Raw genomic sequence first — 20,904 nt, 5'->3', positions numbered from 1 at the left:
CACTTTGGGAGGCCAAGGCGGGTGGATCACTTGAGGTCAGGAGTTCAAGACCAGCCTGGCCAACATGGTGAAACCTTGTCTCTACTGAAAATACAAAAATTAGCTGGGCGTGGTGGTGCAGCCTGTAGTCCTAGCTGCTTGAGAGGCTAAGGCAGAAGAATTGCTTGAACTCAGGGGGCGGAGGTTGCAGTGAGCTGAGATCGTGCCGCTGCACTCCAGCCTGGGCGACAGAGCGAGACTGTCTCTCAAAAAAATTAAAAAAAGATTTAAGTGAACAGTTCCAGATTTTCCTAATTCCTTTATTACTGACTGCAGAAGATTCAGAGAGCTATTTTAGAACATTGTGAATTTTAAATGGAAGCTGATACCTTCAGTGCGCACCTGGTTGGTCAAATCCACTGAGATTTAATGAGGTAGTGCTGGTGAGAGTTACCAACACATCAAACAGAAAACAGAAATCTGCTTGTGGGCTACAGTTAGTGGAAAGTAGGTTAAATGAGATCTAACAAGGACTTTGAGGAGACAGAGTTTGAAAATTTGGAATGGCAACAGGAGTGGGTAGGAGGTACTATAAATGTAAATGTGTGTGGAAAGGCACAGAAGAGAGGATGAGAATGAACACAGTGTGAAATTGTTAGGAGGCTCTTCTTGCTTGTACAGAAGGATCAGTGTAAAAAAAAAAAAAACAAAGACATAATAAGATCCATCTAATTATGGAGGAGCATTTAAAATCAGACCAATTATAGATTTTATACTTTTAGCATTCAGGCACAAAACGTTATTATGAAATAATAGAAAATAATTTACTGAATGGAAGTTTTTGAATGTATAATACTTTGAACGTATAAAAAATACTTTGAATATATAATAAACAACATCAGTCTGTAAATTCATTGCAATCACATTTTAAAAATTGCAGCAAGTTTTTTGGTGGAGGTTGACAAGCTAATTCTAAAGTATACTGCAGGCTAGGTGTGGTGGCTCATGCCTGTAATCCCAGCACTTTGGGAGGCTGAAGCGGGCAGATCACTTGAGCTTAGGAATTCAAGACCAGCCTGGCCAACATGGTGAAACCACGTCTCTACTAAAAATACAAAAATTACCTGGGTGTGGTGGTGCATGCCTATAATCCCAGCTACTCTGGAGGCTGAGGCAGGAGAATCACTTGAACCTAGGAGGCAGAGGTTGCAGTGAGCCGAGATCTTGCCACTGACTCCAGCATGAGCAACAGGGTGAGACTCTGTCTCAAAAATAGTAATAATAATAATAAAGTATACTGCAAATGTGTGGGAAAATATATATTAAAAATGCCAGAAGTAAAGAATAACCACGACAGTCTTGAAAAAGATTAATAAAGTTGAAAGATATATCCTACCAGATAGGGAGATTTATTAATTAAGATTGTGTGGTATTTGCACAAACAGCCAAATGGGTTGATGGAACAGAATTTGAGCCCAGAGCAGAATCACATTTATACAGACACTTGACTTGTGGCAAAGATTACACTGCAAAACAATGGGTGAAAAAAAAGAAGAATTTTCACCTCTTTCTACACTGGACATGAAAATTAAGTTTATGTGGTTTGTAGATCTAAATGTGAAGTTATTACCAAAAAAAAAAGTTTGAAAATAATACTTTAAAATATCTGTGGTGAATGATCTTTTTAAAAAACATTCTAATCCATCACAGACGGATACTTTAGTAAAATTAAATCAAATGCTGCTTGGATGTCATAACTGTCAAATTACTATAAAAGTTTCTTAGCACTTGCTCTCAATATGTTTATCTCATCATAAGCCAGTAACAAACATTGTGCAGACTGTTATTATTCCGTGGACCACACTTTGAGTAGCATTCTTACAGAAGATAACCTATGAGAATGTATTCTATTTATGACCTTTGGTTAGGCAAAAGATTTCCTATATAGTACACCAAAAGCCCTAACAATAAAGGAAAATATTGATTCTATTAGACCATGATAAAATTAAGAACTTCTTTCCGTCAACAGATATTATTAAGGAAGTCTTTTCCCATTAAGGGAAAACCGTGCCTCAAAGTGCAGATTATTTGCCATATGCAGAACCAAAAGAAACACAGGCACTCCTATCCAGAATATACAAACAACTCCGTACATCAATAAGAAAAGGAACAACTCTAGTGGGAAATGGGCAAAAGATTTTTAGCAGGCAGTCACAAAAGACACTCAATCTCATTAGTCATCGGGGAAATGGAAATTAAAATTACAATGAGATTCCACTATTAAACCCACTAGAAAAACTTAAAGTGAAAACAATTCACAGCCAGGTGACAGTGGAATATGATATAATGATAAAAATGGGTTAACTCTTTCTATGTGCAACAAAATCAACGACTCTCACAATCATGAAAGAAGCCAGACACAGAGCAGTGCATCGTGTAGGATTCCATTTCTATGAAGCTCAAATAAGGGCCAAAGTCCTCTGATATTTGCAAGTTAACACAGTGGTGATTTTTGAGGACAGCAGTAGCAAGAAGAAGGAGGTCAAAAGAGCTTGTAGAATCCTGGAAATGTTCCATTTCTTGATCTGGGCAGCAGCATGGATGTATATAGTTGGTGTGCTTATAGTCTGTTCACTTTTCTAGACGTATATAATATTAATTGTTTATTTAAAAATTAATTGTCATGATGATATTTAATATTAGGAAAAGATAAGGGGTTTTTGCTGTTAAATATTGTGAGAGCCCACTCTGAGGAGGCACTGTGCTTACAGTGAAGCCTCCAGTCCTGTGGAAAAGATAGGAATTATGCAAATAAGGGTACATTGGAAACTATGAAATGTTGGCAAATATAAAGCCTATGTTACTTTACTTGAAATCATAGTTGCCGCTCTGGTGATAGAGCCTGTTTTTCCAACTTCATTGAAATCCTAAATAAAAATTTCTCCTGTGAAGATTCCACCTAAAGAGCAAGTCGTAAAATACCCCAAAAAAGAGAAATAAAATCAAGTATAATTATGATAGACAGGAAAACAGGGCGCTATTGAGAGAGAATGATGGAGACTTTCTTAGGATTGGGTGGTCATGAAAGGCCTCTCTGAAGATATGACAATTGACCTAAGAGCAAAGGATGGATAAAGCCATCTCACACAGAGCGGGAAGAGTTTTCCGCGTTGAGGGAACAGCATGTTCAAAGGCCCTGAGGCCAGGAAGTGACTGAAGTGGGGCCCTGGAGTGGCTGAAGAAGGCAGGAGTGTGGTGAGCAAGAAGGGAGTGTGGCACACGAGGCAGGAAGAGTGAGACTACACGAGTGTAGTAACAAGTTTGATTTATTTCACAGCAAGAATCCAGTACATATTTTAAAGCAGGGGAGTGAGAGGACCTAATTGATATTTTCAAAAGGTTGCTGTAATTGCTTCATATAGACTGGACTGGAGCAACAAGAGTGTAAGCAGATAGACTCATCAGTAGACCATCATATAGCAAGTCAGTCAAGAGAGGAAGTTGACTTTGGCTTCAGGTGGGGGCAGTGGGGATATTCAGATATACAAGATATATTTTTGAGATAAAAGCCATTGGACTGGGTGATGGATTGGATCTGGTGAGTGAAGGAGAGGAAGGTGTGAAGAGTGAATCCCAAGTCTCCAGCTTCAGCCATAATGAGAGGTGGTGGAAGACAGGCAGGGAAGCAGGTTTAGACTTAACACTATGCAGACACCCGTGAACTAGGTAAGTTGAACACACAGCCTGAAACTTAGGGCAGGTGTCTGGATTAGGGATGTACCTTTGGAAGTGCTCAGGATTAGAAAGCATTTGAAGTCTTGGGAATGGAAGACATCACCTGGGAGAGACCCTTATTTTTTAGAGTTTGGTAAATGAGAAAAATGAGTAGTGTGATGACATAGAAATAGGTTACAGGTTTCTCCCATCCTGTGAGAAACGACGTGAGTTTTGGACTAGAGTTCAATGCTGTTTCAGATTTGGGGAAAGCAATAGGTTAATGTGTGAAAATCATGTTGAGGAAGAAAGTAATACATTTTATTTTCAACGTTGTATTGGAGACTCTTAGAAATGATTGAGAAATGTGGTGGCTCGTGCCTATGATCCAGGCTGGAGGATTCCCTGAGGCCAGGAGTTTGAGACCAGCTTGGGCAACATAGCAAGATCCTGTCCTTACAAAAAGTAAAAAAAAAAAAAAAAAAAAAAAAATTAGCCAGGTGTGGTAGCACACACGTGTAGTCCCAGCTTCAAGCAGGAGGGTCGCTTGAGCCCAGGAGTTCAAGATTACAGTGAGCTGTGATCATACCACTGCACTCCAGCCTGAGTGACAGAGTGAGACTGTCTCTAAAAAATAAAAAATAAGGTGGTGTTACAGATGATCCTTGTATTACAGATGATCCTATTGAAAGTAGAAAGATTAATTAAGTTGTTCAAACTCACTTTGGTTAGTGATACATACATAAAATCAGAAAAGTCCTGGCCTTTCATTTAGAAACGTAGGTGAGTAGGCCCCAATTTGTTGATTGATTAATGATTCCCAGGTGAAATATCTCCCGCTAATCCCAATGGATGTGAGACTCGGCTAGTGCTAATGATCCCTCAGTGAAGAAAATGAATACATGAGTGTGATTCCACAGTCTTTCCTCCAGGCATTGATGGATGAGATTCTCATGCTCCAGGATGAAATCAATGAGCTCCAGTCCTCTCTGGCAGAGGAGCTGGTATCCGAGTCTTGTGAGGCCGACCCCGCGGAGCAGCTGGCCTTGCAGTCCACGCTCACTGTCTTAGCCGAGCGAATGTCCACCATCAGGATGAAAGCCTCAGGGAAACGGCAGCTTTTGGAGGTAACCAATAACTCTAAAGTGGCCTCCTCACTTCTGAGTTAACTTTTAATGTTGTGTTACCAAGTATGTGGGTTACTTACGTATTTACATTTTCATTGCTTCCCTCTCCTAAGCTGGGATTGTGTTTCAAGAATGGTCTCCATGGCCGGGAGGGGTGGCTCACACCTGTAATCCCAGCACTTTGGGAGGCTGAGGCAGGTGGATCACGAGGTCAGGAGTTTGAGACCAGCCTGGCTAACATAGTGAAACCCTGTCTCTACTAAAAATACAAAAATGAGCCAGACATGGTGGCGTGTGCCTGTAGTTCTAGCTACTTGGGAGGCTGAGGCAGGAGAATCACTTGAGCCTGGGAGGCAGAGGTTGTGGTGAGCTGAGATTGCGCCATTACACTCCAGCCTGGGCAACAGAGCGAGACTCTGTCTCAAAAAAACAAACAAACAAACAAAACAAAACAGTCTCTCGAATAGAGTACAGTCACTGTGTAGCCCTGAATATGTCCTTCTGACTCATTTCAGGAGTGAAATATTGAGAATGTGGAAAGCAAATTCTTGGTAGACATGAGCCTTGTGAAGAATAATTGTAGAGGATTTGCATAATGGTTTGCTATGTTTACATGACAGCATTTGATGGATGATATTACTAATACTATAAAGAATAAATCCTACTTAGTCACTGTTAGCCAATTCAGACGTAGTAATTCACGAAAATACTCTTGCAATTCTGGTTCCCACGATACTTAATTTAAATATTATTTAATATAGAGACAAATTTGGGCAGCAGTAATATCTGTGTTAAAAATCAGCTATCTTCCTTTTTTATTTGTTCTCTCGTAAATTCTTGGCCCTAAGCTTCTAGGCTACTCATATTGTTGCTCCTATAGTCTGGTTAGACTGGAGGCTCCCTAAAGACCTTTATAGTATCTATCATCTTGTATCTCTTAGCAGCTTCTCTGGCACATAATGGGTTCTCAATACATTTCTTATTATATGAACCGAATATTATTTTATTTAGCTGCTAACTACACCATAATGCAATTAACCATGACCCTGTTGTTGGGTGTGTAGTCTCTCTCTAGTTTTACCTATTATATGATTAGTCAAATAATATATTCATGTATTAGATTTGTGCAAAAGTAACGGCAAAAATCACAATTACTTTTGCACCAACCTAATACTTCTTGTATTAGAGAAATTTAAAGCCGATGTGTCTGCCCTACTTCTTAATTTCCATTTTAAATGGTTTAATAAAATTAATTTTAAAATAATGAATTATTCATAAAATAATTTTTAAAATAAAGTATTTAGAGTATTTTAAAAGTTAACTTTTAATTCATTTATACTGTCCCCAGTAACTCTATGAAAAACTTGTGGGGGTTTCAAAATGAAGCAATTGACCTGGATTTTTTTTTTAACATGAATTATTTGCAATCATTGAAAAACTCAGAGAGCTAACCTAGAAATTTGGATTTCTGCCTTTACTGGACATGAACGTTAACACTGGGCCACCCCTTCCCACAGGGATCCATTGCCTGAAACTGTATGTGGCTGCTGTTTTAGGCAGGCCACATGTTTTTCAGTTTGCCACAGTCTCCATCCCTCCCTACTATTCCCAGAGATAGAGGTCCGGCGTCTACTCCCATTTACCAACTGCTTTATGCCATTGTTTTGTTCTAATCCTTGGCTGATTTCCATCATTTATATTACTGCCTGGTCCTATAGGTGTGTTATTTGAGAATACCTTGTTCAGCTCTAGGTACACATTAGAATCACTAGGGAGTCTTTTTAAAAATACCAATTTTGAGAACTCACCCCTAGAAATTCTGATTGTTGTTCTGGGATGTGGCCTAAGCAAAGGAAATTTTTAAAAGTTTTACCAGTGATTCTTATGTACAGCCAGGGCCTGGAACCATTGCTTTACTGTGTTAAATTCTCAAGATTTTACCTTAGCGTGATCTATGTTACCTTTTACTGAATTCAATAGGAGAAGTTGAATGATCAGCTGGAGGAACAAAGGCAGGAACAGGCCTTGCAGAGGTATCGCTGTGAAGCCGAAGAGCTGGACAGCTGGCTCTTGAGTACCAAGGCCACTCTGGACACTGCGCTGAGTCCACCCAAGGAGCCCATGGACATGGAGGCCCAGCTTGTGGACTGCCAGGTACCAAAATGGTCTCAAAGGAATATGTCAACATCATGAAGCACATTTTTTTAAAACTACAGAAAACATACTATTAAAAGGCTTGGTGTGGATATATGATTTTTCCCAACCCATAGACTTTATATATTTAAAGAATAGAAAAGTAATACATTATAAAAGCTTAAATGAAGTCCAAATTTGGACTCACTTTTTGAAAAACATTGACCACAGTATCTCCGGCTTCCTAAAGGTCATGTTTAAAAACTGTAGATACCAAAATACCATAGTATCTATATTTAGTACTTATTAAGGAATACAAAGCCAATGGGAAGAATCAGTAGCAGTGAGTCAGACTGGAAATAAACACAACAGGAAGTATCTCTAGGTGCTCTGTTGCAATTCTGGTTCTAATCCTGATATATTATTCGGAAAACTTTTCCAAGTGTCAGTTTTAGGCAAACAGAGAGACTGAAGATGGGAAGGCTGTCTTTTGGAGCAGAGAATGTGTTTTCCACCCATGTTAGGACTCTAGGAATTACTGTGAGGAGTAACTGCATTAAAGTATTTATTCTAATGCTATTTTCTTACCTCTTTATTATGGAATTTTTCAAAAATGCATATAAGTATAAAGAATAGATAATGAAGTCCCATATGCTTGTCATCAAACTTCAATGATGATCTTCATATTTGACTTCGCACATGAGTGAAGTATACCTTAAAAGCTTTTTCATTTTATTAACTAGGAAATATCTAGAAAACCCTATCTAGTCTTCAGGGTTAAGTATGAATTTATACAACTTTATATTCCTTTTATTTGGACTCAGAGGAAATATGTGAAAATCATTACTTAGTGCACACTAACTTTTTTCTTAATTTACGGTACACCATTTTGGCTATTCTTATTTGTGATTTGAGATTCATAATATTGATCATTATCATTCGGATTTTTTAATGCTTTAGGAAACTTATCTATGTGTATTCAAAGCACTGTTATTCTCTGCCATGATGATAGAGGTTAATTAGCCATATGCAAGTTTTTCTGCTCTTTATATCTTCTTTCTAATGTTTATTTTTTGAGAAGAAACATCTATTAGCCCATTGCCTTTTGGCACTTGAAGTTACCACCCAAACTAACATTTCGAAGTTATGTTTTATCGTACTGCCACCTCTCTCTTGTGAAGATATCTATTTTTATAGTAATGCATAAAGTCCATAAACCAGATAATGTATTTCAGTACTTTCCCAAAGTATTAAAATAGTGTTTTGACCATACTTTAAGACAGGGGTGTTCAATCTTTTGGCTTCCCTGGGCCACATTGGAAGAAGAAGAATTGTCTTGGTCCACGCATAAAATACACTAGCAATAGATGATGAGCTTAAAAAAAAATTACAAAAAAAAATAACATTTTAAGAAAGTTTCTGAATTTGTGTTGGCTACATTCAGAGCTGTCCTGGGCCACATGCGGCCCATGGGCTGTGGGTTGGACAAGCTTACTTTAAGAAACTAGAAACATATTAAATCACACCAGAAAATAGTTTTTAAAAATCTAATATTAAATTACTACATTAAATTAATTCAAATTTTAATTAGAATCAATTAAAATCTTATATTTAAGCCAGCTAAAATCTTGTCAGTTAAAATCTGATATGAATCCAGTTGCACGATAATTATAACAGTGACTATTACACAGAATTGGAACCACGTGATGACCTTTGTGGGTCTGGGCACTTCATTTTTGTAGGCTGTTTCCCCCATGGAAGTGCTAAAAATTATATTTTCAGTTTTACAATTGCTGTGGTACAAAGACTTACATGATTCAGAATAGATTTGTTGTGATATATTCCATATTATTATATTCAGTTTTTTTCTTTTGATTTTAAAAGAAATTAAAATCAAACATTTTCTTGGGGCTCTAAAAGCATCACAGACCCTCAGCACTGTACTTGCTGTGCCTAATGGTAAAATCAACCCTGCACAGAATTATGTTAATTTCTTAACAATAATCCTCAGGAAACCATCTTTTAATTCCTATTTTAATAAAAGTATTACTCTTCCACTTAGTTCTAGTATTTTGGTTTGATGTTATATTCTTTTTTTTTTTTTTTTTTTTTGAGACAAGGTCTCACTTTGTCACCCAGGCTGGAGAGCAGTGGTGCAACCTCAGCCCACTGCAGCCTTGACTTCCTGGGTTCAAGCAATTCTTCCACCTCAGCCCCCCAAGTGCGGGGAGTACAGGCACGTGCCACCATGCCTGGCTTATTTTTTTGTATTTTTTGGAGAGATGGGGTTTCACTATGTTGCCCAGGCTGGTCTCAAACTCCTGAGCTCAAGCGATCTGCCTGCCTCGGCCTCCCAAAGTGCTGGGATTACAGGTGAGAGCCACCACACCCAGCCTGACTTTATATTCTTAATTTTGACTTTGTATAGGGAAATGAAGTATCTTTTCTCATTAACAAATTACTTTATTTAATATAAAGAAGAAAGTACATTTCAAAGGGTGCAGAATTAAAGAATATAAAAACAATGATTTACGAGGAAAGTAAAACATGTTTTCTTTTTGTTTTTTTTTTTAGTCTTTTTTGTTTTCTGTTTTAAGTCTTATCTAGGAAGAAGAAAGGCTATTTTTCTTTTTCTCTAATTTAGTCTCCATTTTAGAGGAGACCCTGTCTCAAAAAAAAAAAAAAGAAGAGAAAAGAAAAATTGGGAGGCTCAGGCAAATTTTGTATGGACCCCTCTAATACCATAACAGACAATTAAAAATAAAAGTCACCAGTCATAGTGGCTCACACCCGTAATCCCAACACTTTTGGAAGGCTGAGGTGGGAGCATTGTTTGAGCCCAGGAGTTTGAGACCAGCCCAGGCAACAAAGTGAGACCTTGTTTCTGCTGAAAAAATAAAAAATTTTTCCAGGTGTGGTGTAACATGTCTGTGGTCCCAGCTACATGGGAGGCTCAGGGAGGGGGTTCCCTTGAGCCCAGTAGATGGAGGCTGCAGTGAGCCATGTTCATGCCAATGCACTCCAGCCTGGGCGACAGAACAAGACCCTCCCTCAAAAAATAAATAAATAAATAAAGGGCCGGGTGCAGTGGCTCACTCCTGTAATCCCAGCACTTTGGGAGGCCGAGGTGGGCGGATCATGAGGTCAGGAGATCGAGACCATCCTGGCTAACACGGTGAAACCCCGTCTCTACTAAAAAACAAAACAGTAGCCGGGCATAGTGGTGGGTGCCTGTAGTCCCAGCTACTCGGGAGGCTGAGGCAGGAGAATGGTGTGAACCCGGGAGGCAGAGCTTGCAGTGAGTCAAGATCACTCCACTAAACTCCAGCCTGGGCGACAGAGCGAGATTCCATCTAAAAAAATAAAGATAAATTTAAAAAAATTAAAAAAAGCCTATAGACTACTCACTCGTCAAGGCCGTGGGAAAACTACAAAAAATCATGAAAGCCTGTCCGTTTGGTAAAAGACTCCAGAGGGCTGTGTTTCACTGTGGGAAACAGTCTTTGCAGAGGCTGGGGAGATGTGTGAGTTTCATTCTTATTTCTGTTGCTGCAGAATATGCTGGTGGAAATAGAGCAGAAGGTGGTGGCTTTATCAGAACTGTCAGTCCACAATGAGAACCTGCTGCTGGAGGGCAAAGCTCACACCAAGGACGAGGCCGAGCAGCTGGCTGGAAAGCTGAGAAGGCTCAAGGGGAGCCTGCTGGAGCTGCAGAGAGCGCTGCACGATAAGCAGCTCAACATGCAGGTGAGGGTTCCAGCTGCTGGCCCACAGCCGAAAGTTGGCACACTGTTCACGTGCTCCTTCTAAGGTTTGCCAGGTAAAGGAACAGGTTGGCGGTGATGCATACTTGTGTATGTACCTGCTTTACACTGACATTTTAGCATGCAGTTTTAAGTTTACACTCTTGGACTTTGGCAAACATTTGCAAATAGATTTTGTTAGGACTACTAACAACAGCAGTTCAGCGGAGTGGTGGAGGCAAAAAGCACTCTGACATGAAAGTAACAATGAGAGGAGACGAACTGGAGAGGGAAAGTAAAGGCTACTCCAGGAGTGTTGTTATAAAGTGGTATGTAGAGGAATGAGATAAGCTATAAGGAGAAGTGGGTCAAAGAAAATTTTATCTCTTTTTTTTGTTTTACATTCATCACAATTTGAGTATTTCATTTTAAGATCAGAAAAATAATAAGTTTACACGTTGATGGAAATAACTCAGTAGAGGAAAAATTGGTGAAAAAGGAATGTGGGCAGGGCACCATGGCTCACACCTATAATCCCAGCACTTTGGGAGGTCGAGACAGGCAGATCACTTGAGGTCAGGAGTTCGAGACCAGACTGGCTAACATGGTGAAACCCCATCTCTGCTAAAAATACAAAAAAAAAATTAGCTGGGCCTCATGGTAGACACCTGTAATCTCAGTTACTCGGGAGGCTGAGGCAGGAGAATTGCTTGAACCTGGGAGGTGGAGGTTGCAGTGAGCCGAGATTATATCACTGTACTCCAGTCTAGGTGACAGAGCAAGACTCTGTCTCATAACAAACAAAACAAACAAAAAAAAAAAAAAGAAAAAGAAAAAAGAGTGTGATTGCAAGAACAATCTTCTTGTTGGGGAGGAAACAGATAGGAAAAAAAGTGCACAGGCCGGGTGCGGTGGCTCACACCTGTAATCCCAGCACTTTGGGAAGCCGAGGCTGGCAGATCATGAAGTCAAGAGATGGAGACCGTCCTGGCTAACACGGTGAAACCCCGTCTCTAATAAAAATACAAAAAATTAGCCGGGCATGGTGGCGGGCGCCTGTAGTCCCAGCTGCTTGGGAAGCTGAGGCAGGAGAATCTCCTGAACCTGAACCTGAACCTGGGAGGCAGAGGTTGCAGTGAGCTGAGATTGCGCCACTGCACTCCAGCCTGGGAGACAGAGCGAGACTCCATCTCAAAAAAAAAAAAGAGTGCAGAGTTTGGTCTTCCCTACCCTTCTTGCTAAGTAAGCCAGAGACCAAATAGTTTAGAAGTCCATTAGCTGCCCCAACCCTACAAGCATCTGATGTTATCATCTGCTCCTTCTTGTGACCTAATCCAAACTGTGCCTTCCTTTACCATTTACACCTTTCTCCTGCAATAATGGTTGAGACCAGGCCAATCTGTTCTCCAAGTAAAATGAGGAGGGAGGGAAAGCATCTGTGTTGGATTACAAATACTGGTAGGAAGTAGGACATACATACTGTCATGGAAACTTCATGGAAGTTCACTGTGATTGCTTCTGTTTTCTCAGTGTGAGGATGATTGTTAGGACTAACCTATGTATTTTTTTTTCAGCTTTTTGCTGATCATATGATTATATGATATGGGAAACCAAATTTAGTTAACTAAAAACTATTTAGAAGCAATGGAGAAATTAAGGAAGATGACTGGCTTATTTACAAAATGTGAAGTTAGGTCATTGAAAAGCATAAAAGAATCCAGCAAAAAATAAAAATTAAAAAATGAAGTCGGCCGAGCACAGTGGCTCACGCCTGTATCCCCAGCACTTTGGGAGGCCAAGGTGGGTGGATCACTTGAGGTTGGGAGTTTGAGACCAGCCTGGCCAACATGGTGAAACCCCATCTCTACTAAAAATACAAAAATTAGCCAGGTGTGGTGGGGCATGACTGTAGTCCCAGCTGCTTGGGAGGCTGAGGCATGAGAACTGCTTGAACCTGGGAGGCAGAGGTTGCAGTGAGCCGAGATTGTGCCACTGTGCTCTAGCTTGGGCAACAGAGTGAAATTCTGTCTCAAAAAAAAAAAAAAAAAGTCGAGAATTTATAGTTTTTATATAGACAAAAAACAAGTTAGAGGAATAATGTAATATTCCATATAAAATTATGAAAATGAAGAGTTTTGAGGGGTTATTAGTCTTATCATATATGTGTGTGGTTTTTTTTGTTTGTTTTTTTTTGAGACAGTGTCTCGCTCTGTCACCCAGGTTGGAGTGCAGGGATGCAATCTCAGCTCATTGCAACCTCTGTCTCCTAGTCTCGAGTAATGCTCCCACCTCAGCCTCCCAAGTAGCTGGGACTATACACGCGCACCACCATGTCCAGCTAATTTTTTTATTTTTTGTAGAGATGGAGGTCTCTCAATGTTGCCCAGGCTGATCTTGAACTCCTGAGCACAAGCAATCCACCCACCTCAGCCTCCCAAAGTGCTGAGATTATAGGCATGAGCTACCATGCCCGGCCAGTCTAATCATATATTAAAATACAATACTACAATAATTAAAATAGTTTGGTGTTGGTGCAATAAATACGTGAACAGAAAATTAAACAATAACTATTCCAGAAAGAGATTTGGTATATAAAGGAATTTGATAAATATTTTAGGTGGCATTACAAATCAGTGGACGAAACATGACTCCCTCTGTAAATAATTACTTGAAACATGATAAACTGTATTTTCTACCCCATGTTGTACAGAAAAATGTATCACAGGTGGATCAAAGATTTAAATATAAATATTAAGTCTGCAAGGTACTCAATGTATGATTTTTTTTTTAATCTTAGGATAGGAAAAACCTTTGCCAGTATACCCCAAACCCAGAATTTTATAGCTTCTTTTAAACTAATACATGGGCAGGGCGTGATGGCTTATGCCTGTAATCTCAGCAGTTTGGGAGGCTAAGAACGGAGAATTGCTTGAGCCCAGAAATTCAAGACCAGCCTGAGTATCATAGCAAAACCCCATCTCTACAAATAATAAAAACGTTAGCCGGGCATGGTGGCACACGCCTGTGGTCCTAGCTACTAAGGAAGCTGGAGTGGGAGAAGCTGGGAGGAGGTGGGAGAATCCCTTAAGCCCAGGTGGTTGAGGCTGCAGCGAGCTATGATTGTGCCACTGCACTGCAGCCTGGGTGACAGAGTGAGACGCCAACTAAAAAAATAAACAAATGGGCCATGGCTCCCACCTGTAATCCCAGCACTTTGGGAGGCCGAGGCGGGTGGATCACCTGAGGTCAGGAGTTCGAGACCAGCCTGGCCAACGTAGTGAAACTCTGTCTCTACTAAAAATACAAAATTACCCAGGTGTGGTGGTGGGAACCTGTAATCCCAGCTACTCGGGAGGCTGAGGCAAGAGAATCGCTTGAACCCAGGAGGCAGAGGTTGCAGTGAGCCGAGATCACGCCATTGCACTCCAGCCTGGGCAACAGGAGCAAAACTCCATCTCAAAAATGAATAAGTAAATAAATAAACAAATAAAAATGAAACTACTACACAAAAATAAAAAAGTTCTGTATGACCCCCTCCCCCACCCCCAAAAAAGTAACCAAGTTCAAAGACATAGACAGGGAGGAATGAGTAACACAAAATAAAACAAAAGACATAGACAAACAGGGAAGAAACTATACAATTCACAAATCTTTTGTAAAACAATAAGGAAAGATCAAATAATAGAATATGGACAAAAGATATGAACAGATAATTCACAGGAAAGGAAATACAGATGGACAATGAACATATGAAAAGACGTTTGAACTCTGTGTTGGGTAAATAGATGCAAATAAAAAATACAACTTTTCGCTTGGATTTACACACTTGAAAATGCACATGCAATGTGACTTTGTAATTAAAGTCAAAAGAAAGGTTACACATACTAAAACTGAACAAAAGTAGAATGATTTTTCTAGCTGTAAAAGTAGACAGCAATTCACCTAATTTTCTAAACAGCTATTATAGGTCTAATACATAATGCTTTCTTGTATTTTCAGTGGTGATCTCTGAATGAACTTAATTTCTAAAGAAGCTAAAATAAAGGGAAAGCCTTGAAAGTTTCCTAGGTAGGATAGCAATCATTTATAAAGCTCTTATTACTGCTTTGCCCCACCCTACCCCTAGAGGCAGGTAGTAAGGGAAGGGGCGGCCTGATACTCGAAAGCACAAGAGGGATTAAACAAGGCAGGAACCACAAATTCCAAGGTCTCGTGGCCTGGGAAGAGCAAAACCAATAAGGGGAGCAGGCCCAGCCTGGCCCTTGGCAAGCTGATCTCCTGTCTAAGAAGCAGCTGTTACTAAGCTCTAGCTATTATCACACAAGAATTTACAAGTGGCATTGCTGGATCTTCTAGTTTTTCAAGAGATAGGGAATGTGGATTTATTTCTAAAGCCTCCCAACTTTTAAACGCTGACATTTAAATCTAAAATTTTAAAATAATTTGTGTGCCAAAGAAAGCATATTCACAAGCCAGGACTGAAATCTGTTTATCTTTTTCCCATTCATTATTAACGAGGTGACCTGGGGCAAGATCCTTAAATTTCCCACAACTTTCTTACGGATCAGTTTTCTCATCTGTAAAATATGGATAATACTATTTAACTTAAAAAAATTCTTTAGAACATGTAGAAAAAATAATCAAAAAGGAAAAAAAACAGTGAGGATTTAAATTCAAGTAATACAATAAATGCTCAAATTGCAGCAGTTAAAATAATTAATAACAATAACCAACTGTTTCCAAATCACATTCTTTGAGACGAAGAAGCTTCTCCTATGCTGAAAGGCCAGGCTTGAGACTTAGCAGGCTGGACCGAGTATGCACACACCACTGTGGCGTCCACACCTAGCAGATCCTGCCCAGGTCCGCGGGAATTGTTTAAATTGAGTCAAGTCCTGACCCTGCCCACACTGAGTGAAGTGTAAATACAGAAAAATGTGGTAGTGTTTTACTACATGGAAATTGGTTACTGTTTATTTTAAAACTATCTATAAATTCCATCATCTTTCATCTAATGAAGTTCCCAGCATATAAAATATTAATAGATCTTTTAAAATAATTAAAGCTTCCTGGAAGACTGTTTTTCCATCTGTGGGAAGAAAAGGAGTCCTGTTTACATTATTATTGCCATGAAAAGGATCATGTCCCTTTATGTAGAAAACTAAAAATAATTTGGAGTTAATCTGAAATTAACTAAAGTTAATTGCAGAAAACAAATCATCCATTAAATGCAGCCGTCAGCAATGTTAATGCCCTTTAATTGGGGCTTGGATGATTCAGGAGGGTTGGAATACCTTCCTAAGTCTGTAAGCACACCATTACTTAGTGCTACTGAAGCTGGGAGGTGGTAATACCTCTTACCTCCATTCTTTTTAACTAATTTGACTTGCATGGGTATCAGCGAATGACTATGCTTTTTTGTTTCCTATCAAATAGACTGCTTCTCTATATGAAGAACAACAGATCTTAAGGGCATGTAGTAAGATCTCCTGAATTACGTGGTATCTTCATGAAGCTAGGTCTTTTTCACACATTATCATTCATTAAAGGAACAGAGAGATTGCCCCATAAAATAATAAAAAGCTTTATAAAGAAATGTTTTATTTAATGTTTAGCATTGCCCAGTCCTCATTCATCTTCCAAGGAATGTTCCTGGCAAAAGTGGTTACTGTTCTAGTATTTCCAAAATAAAGTTTATGTAGCCCCACCCAGTGAGGACTGGTGACAGAAGCTGCCTAACCTCCCCATTCCCTAGGTATGGCAGAAAACTGTTATCACACCTCAGAGAAAGTAATTACCATAATTGCATTCCTTCTGGCTGGCTGCACCTTCTTATCCCCAGGGGAAAGAGAATGAAATTTGAACTGTATTCTTAATCATGGTTTGCTTCCTGTGGTCGAAGTCTTACGTTTCACAATGACTAAATCATTCAGAGAAAAATTCACTCACTGAAAAACTGAGTCTAACCACATAGAGTCTGAATATATATCTGTGCATATAAAAGTGAGGAAGTTGTTAAGACCTAACATTTCAATTGTCACTGTTCCAAATCCAAATTTGGTGTAAGGAACTTGAGCCAACCTCTCTCAATCAGACCATAGTAACTAGCGTAGAAGAGCGTGTTGGGCTCAGGGCTGGGAGAAGTTTCCAAGGGAGTCTTCAGGCCGGGCTCTGAAAAACAAATTTTTGCTGTAGAGAAAAGCAGAGAGGAAGTGGCCTGGATCCCACAAAAGCAAGTCAGCAGGTCATGGCCAGGGCCACTACGTTGGCACCTGGAGCAGCTCTGATGGGGACAACTTTCAGTCTCGTCCACTGATTTCTTGAGGCCATTTTCTACAGGTTCCTTTTGAACTGCTGTTTCAACTTTGCTTGGAAGAACCAGGATCTTTTAGAGCTTATTCTTAGAAGGTGGTGGATTCTTAGATGAGAGAGAATCTGTTTTCATGCAGAAAATCATGGGTTCCAGTTCTGGGAGAATGCCCATCCACCCAAACTTCCCATCTTTAGGAAAATCACTGCTTATCTTTGAGAAATTCCGTGGAAGGTGGAGAATTTAGTGTCACTAGTCACTCATTCTGAAGGTCTTGCAAAATGCAACTAGCATATATTAGACCATTGCACCCCTGTTGTTCTACCTAAACTGCAATCTCTGGCTGGATCATCTGAAAGGAAAGGAAGTACCTCTGAGCTTGGGTGGGCTCAGGATCTGGGAGAAAGTTTTATATACTGTTACCTACAGGTTTTACTGTTCATTTAGCTTCAAGCACCGACACCGCCTTGCAAAGATAAAGATAAAGTCTATTAGACAATTTAATCATGAGATTCTAATGAAAAAAAGAAGAAACAGAAAGGTAAACAGATCCCATCTATTTCCCTAAAATGGTGAGTATAAAACTCTGAAAATAAGAGAGCGAGAGAAGGGTCTCTGTGGGCAGTTAGGTTGGATGAGCTGGAATGGCTGGGTCTCATGTTGTGCTCAGACATTGCAAAGAAGAACCAGGGGCAGGGGAGCAGCAGCTCCAGAAATAGATGGCAGGATGCTCCTCTGTGGAAGCAACCTGTAAAATATCCTTCCTCTGCCCCATGGTACGCCAGCCCCGCTGTCCTCTTCACTGCTCTGTTCTCTCTGAAATGGCAAATTTCTTTCACCTTAGGGTCTTTGTGCCAACTGTTCCCTGGGTCTGAATGCCCTCACTCTAGATCTTTGCAAGGCTGGTGGTCTCTCGTCATACAGAGTGCAATTGTCTCTTCTAAAGATGCTTCCTTAGGCCTCCCTAAAACTTTCTATCCCATTATCTGTCTCTGTAGGCCTTATCATCAGCTCAGTTATCTTGTTTGTTTATAGTCTAACTCCCCACCAGGGCCCTCATCTGGCTTCCAAAACACTCCCAGCTTCTAGAACAGTGTCTAGTGAGTGCTTAATAAGTAGTGAATGAGTTATATTGAAATTATAATTTATCCTTTGAGAGATGAATCTATATGAGTAGAAAAGCTCTCATTCAGAACTAATCCCATTTGATATGCAACATTTTAGGGTCTTTCAGATTCCATTAGAATAATCAGGCAGGAAGGATCAACTCTTGCCTAGGTGCTGAGTCATTACTTTGGTCTTTCTCCTTTAGTCAGACTTTCTCCAAGCCAGCTTAGCAATGGGCCAGTTTCTGGTGATGGTGATGGAGGGAGTAAAGGGTACTTTTTCAGAGATCTCACCTTTAATTATCACACCACTGACCTCTCAAGGCTCAATTAAGCTTTGAATTTGTAAAATGGTAACCACATGTGCCCACAGTAAATAACTTTTTTTAATGTGCTAATTGATGGTTCTGAAAGAAAGGCTCTTAAAGAGTTTTCATCTTTGAGTACAGTCTATTAATTATGTAGATCAGTCTATAAATATTATCATATAAACAGCAGACTCTCAAAGATAGAGAATTCTAGGAATAATTGAAATCTATCGCCCCAGTAGGGTAGACACTGAAGGTTTACACAGACCAGTATCAGGGATGAGGCTTCCTGCCTAGTTCAGTGTCTTGGGACTTGAGTTACCTGTGGTGGAGGTGAGGCTCTGTGACACAGAGGTCAAGACCTGGTCTGTGAAAGGTGGAACAGAGGATGTCCAGCCGGCCCGGGAAACCCTTGTTTAGACTCCTTGCCTCTATGCTGCAGTACATTTTCTCCCATATGAACTGAGAATCAAGTTTAAGTTCTTACTGAATTCCAGAGAGTATGATGCCTTACAGAAGAGTGAACTTTTTGCTTCTCAAAGACATTTCAGAAAGATTAATAATCTTTTAGAAACATTTTTAGGAAGATTATTCTAAAATCTTTCATTGTCTGGACCTGGATTAGAGAAAGTGACATAGGGCAGGGTAATGCTTTCACGGGAGAGACACAGTTATTATGGGTAATGATCATCTGAGAAACAGTTTACCTTTGTGTGGCTTAAGAAACAAACTCATCAAGGGATCTCGAGTTATGTTTTTGTGGAAAAAAATTCTGGAATATCTGATGACCACATTGGTCAGCTAAAAGACTAACCTCTAAATACATGGGTTTCCCCTCAAACAGTTCCATGTGTGATTATCTGTTTGTTGTTCTTGCTCCTGCAAATGCCATAACTTAGCTGGGTTTTGTGTTACTGTTTTTTTTAAAAAATGTGATTTCACATCCCAATGGAGCCACTTTGGTATCATTCCATAGATCACACCAAAGTAGCCTTCTCTCCCCTTTGGTTAAGGTTTTCCGGTGTGTAGCATGACTTGATTTCTGCCTCGTTAAAAGCAGGGAACAGCACAGGAGAAGGAGCAGAGCGATGTTGACCTAACAGCCACGCAGAGCCCCGGCGTCCAGGAATGGCTGGCCCAAGCTCGCACCACGTGGACCCAGCAGCGGCAGAGCAGTCTCCAGCAACAAAAAGTAAAGTGTTTCCTACCTCTCTCTAGCTTGCAGATCTGCCCAGGGAAGAACCTGAGAGGCATATTTCAGAAGGACAGACAAGTTGCTTCTGTACTAAAGACAGAGTGTCTCTTTATCTTCTCTTTGAATGAAGCAAGATGTGGGTGTTTCAATGTATTGACTCATGACCACTGGGATGATTGGTCATTTGAAAATCCAGTCTTTAAGAAAAGCTTGTGTTTAGGTTTCCAAATAGTGTAACACGGCTCTCATCTTCTTTACCAGAGATACCTATTCTGTTTTCAGATTTGCCCTCTGAATCTATTTAATTTTAATATAAATCTCAGGAAAGCCTTTTGAGGTTTGGTGAAAGTATAAGTTGCATGTTTGTTATTTTTTTTTTAATGAATGCAGTTTGTATTTTTACTTTCAAGTAGATGCTGTTACAAAATAGGATTGCTAATTGTTGCCTGGTGAAACAAATGAACTTTGATAAATAAGAATGATTTCTCACTGGTACCTTAACTATATGTAAAAAGCATATTCGAATATTTTATTTTCTCAAATAACAAGAGCATTTATGATAAATAATGAAGAATTAAAGCCAAATCTATCGATAACCTAATTTTTCAAGTAAGTAGAGAACTTAAAAAGCCACTTTTCCCAAGGATCTATCCTTTTAGCATGACAATATTGATTTTGAAAAATGAGAGTACATTTTGTACCACTTGAGGGCACTATTGCCCGGCAAAATTTTCTTTTCCCATTGGTTTTTTTGTTTGTTTGTTTTTGTTTTTTTTGTTTTTTTTTTTACCCCCCAGATTTTTCAGAGGTATCCTGTATCACAGCAAAAGAACACTACAGAGTACTTTGGAGACACATTTGAATATTTACATAAACCACACGCTTTATGCAATGTGCAGACTTAAAAGCTCACTACCAAAGTTCTCTGAGAATTTTATAGCTAGAACTATGATTGTAGGCAATAATCATAAAGTAACAAATGTGTTTGCATTTGTCCTTTCCCTTGAGCAGGAGTTAGAACAGGAATTAGCTGAGCAGAAGAGTCTCCTTCGCTCAGTAGCCAGTCGTGGAGAGGAGATTCTAATTCAACATTCGGCGGCAGAGACTTCTGGTGACGCTGGGTATGTTTCAAAATGCTTCAATTTTCTCTTCATTGTGTTTCGCTGACATTTGAAGAAAAGTAAACATCTCACTCAAAATTTTATTTTAAACATTTTCTGCAAAATTTAGTCATCTCATTTTTGGTTTAGGGTAGTAAATGTACCTGCGTTTTGAACATTTTGTTGCAT

At 39.6% G+C, this 20,904-nt stretch overlaps 1 protein-coding gene across 2 annotated transcripts in view; it reads left to right on the top strand.

Annotated features, from left to right (window-relative positions):
* SYNE1 (spectrin repeat containing nuclear envelope protein 1) overlaps positions 1–20,904 on the top strand; it is a 525,017-nt gene that overhangs the window by 357,341 nt on the left and 146,772 nt on the right. For both annotated transcript variants that reach the window (XM_054490749.2, XM_054490748.2), the window contains exons 96-100: positions 4,626–4,820; positions 6,801–6,974; positions 10,509–10,700; positions 19,481–19,612; positions 20,627–20,736. In XM_054490749.2, coding sequence (XP_054346724.2) covers positions 4,626–4,820; positions 6,801–6,974; positions 10,509–10,700; positions 19,481–19,612; positions 20,627–20,736 — 803 coding nt within the window. The remainder of the gene's footprint in view (positions 1–4,625; positions 4,821–6,800; positions 6,975–10,508; positions 10,701–19,480; positions 19,613–20,626; positions 20,737–20,904) is intronic.

Source organism: Pongo pygmaeus, chromosome 5 (assembly GCF_028885625.2).
Source record: "Pongo pygmaeus isolate AG05252 chromosome 5, NHGRI_mPonPyg2-v2.0_pri, whole genome shotgun sequence".
Classification (NCBI taxonomy): Eukaryota; Metazoa; Chordata; class Mammalia; order Primates; family Hominidae; genus Pongo; species Pongo pygmaeus.
Note: the sequence above shows the minus strand (reverse complement) of the source record. Positions and strands in the feature narration are given on the sequence as shown.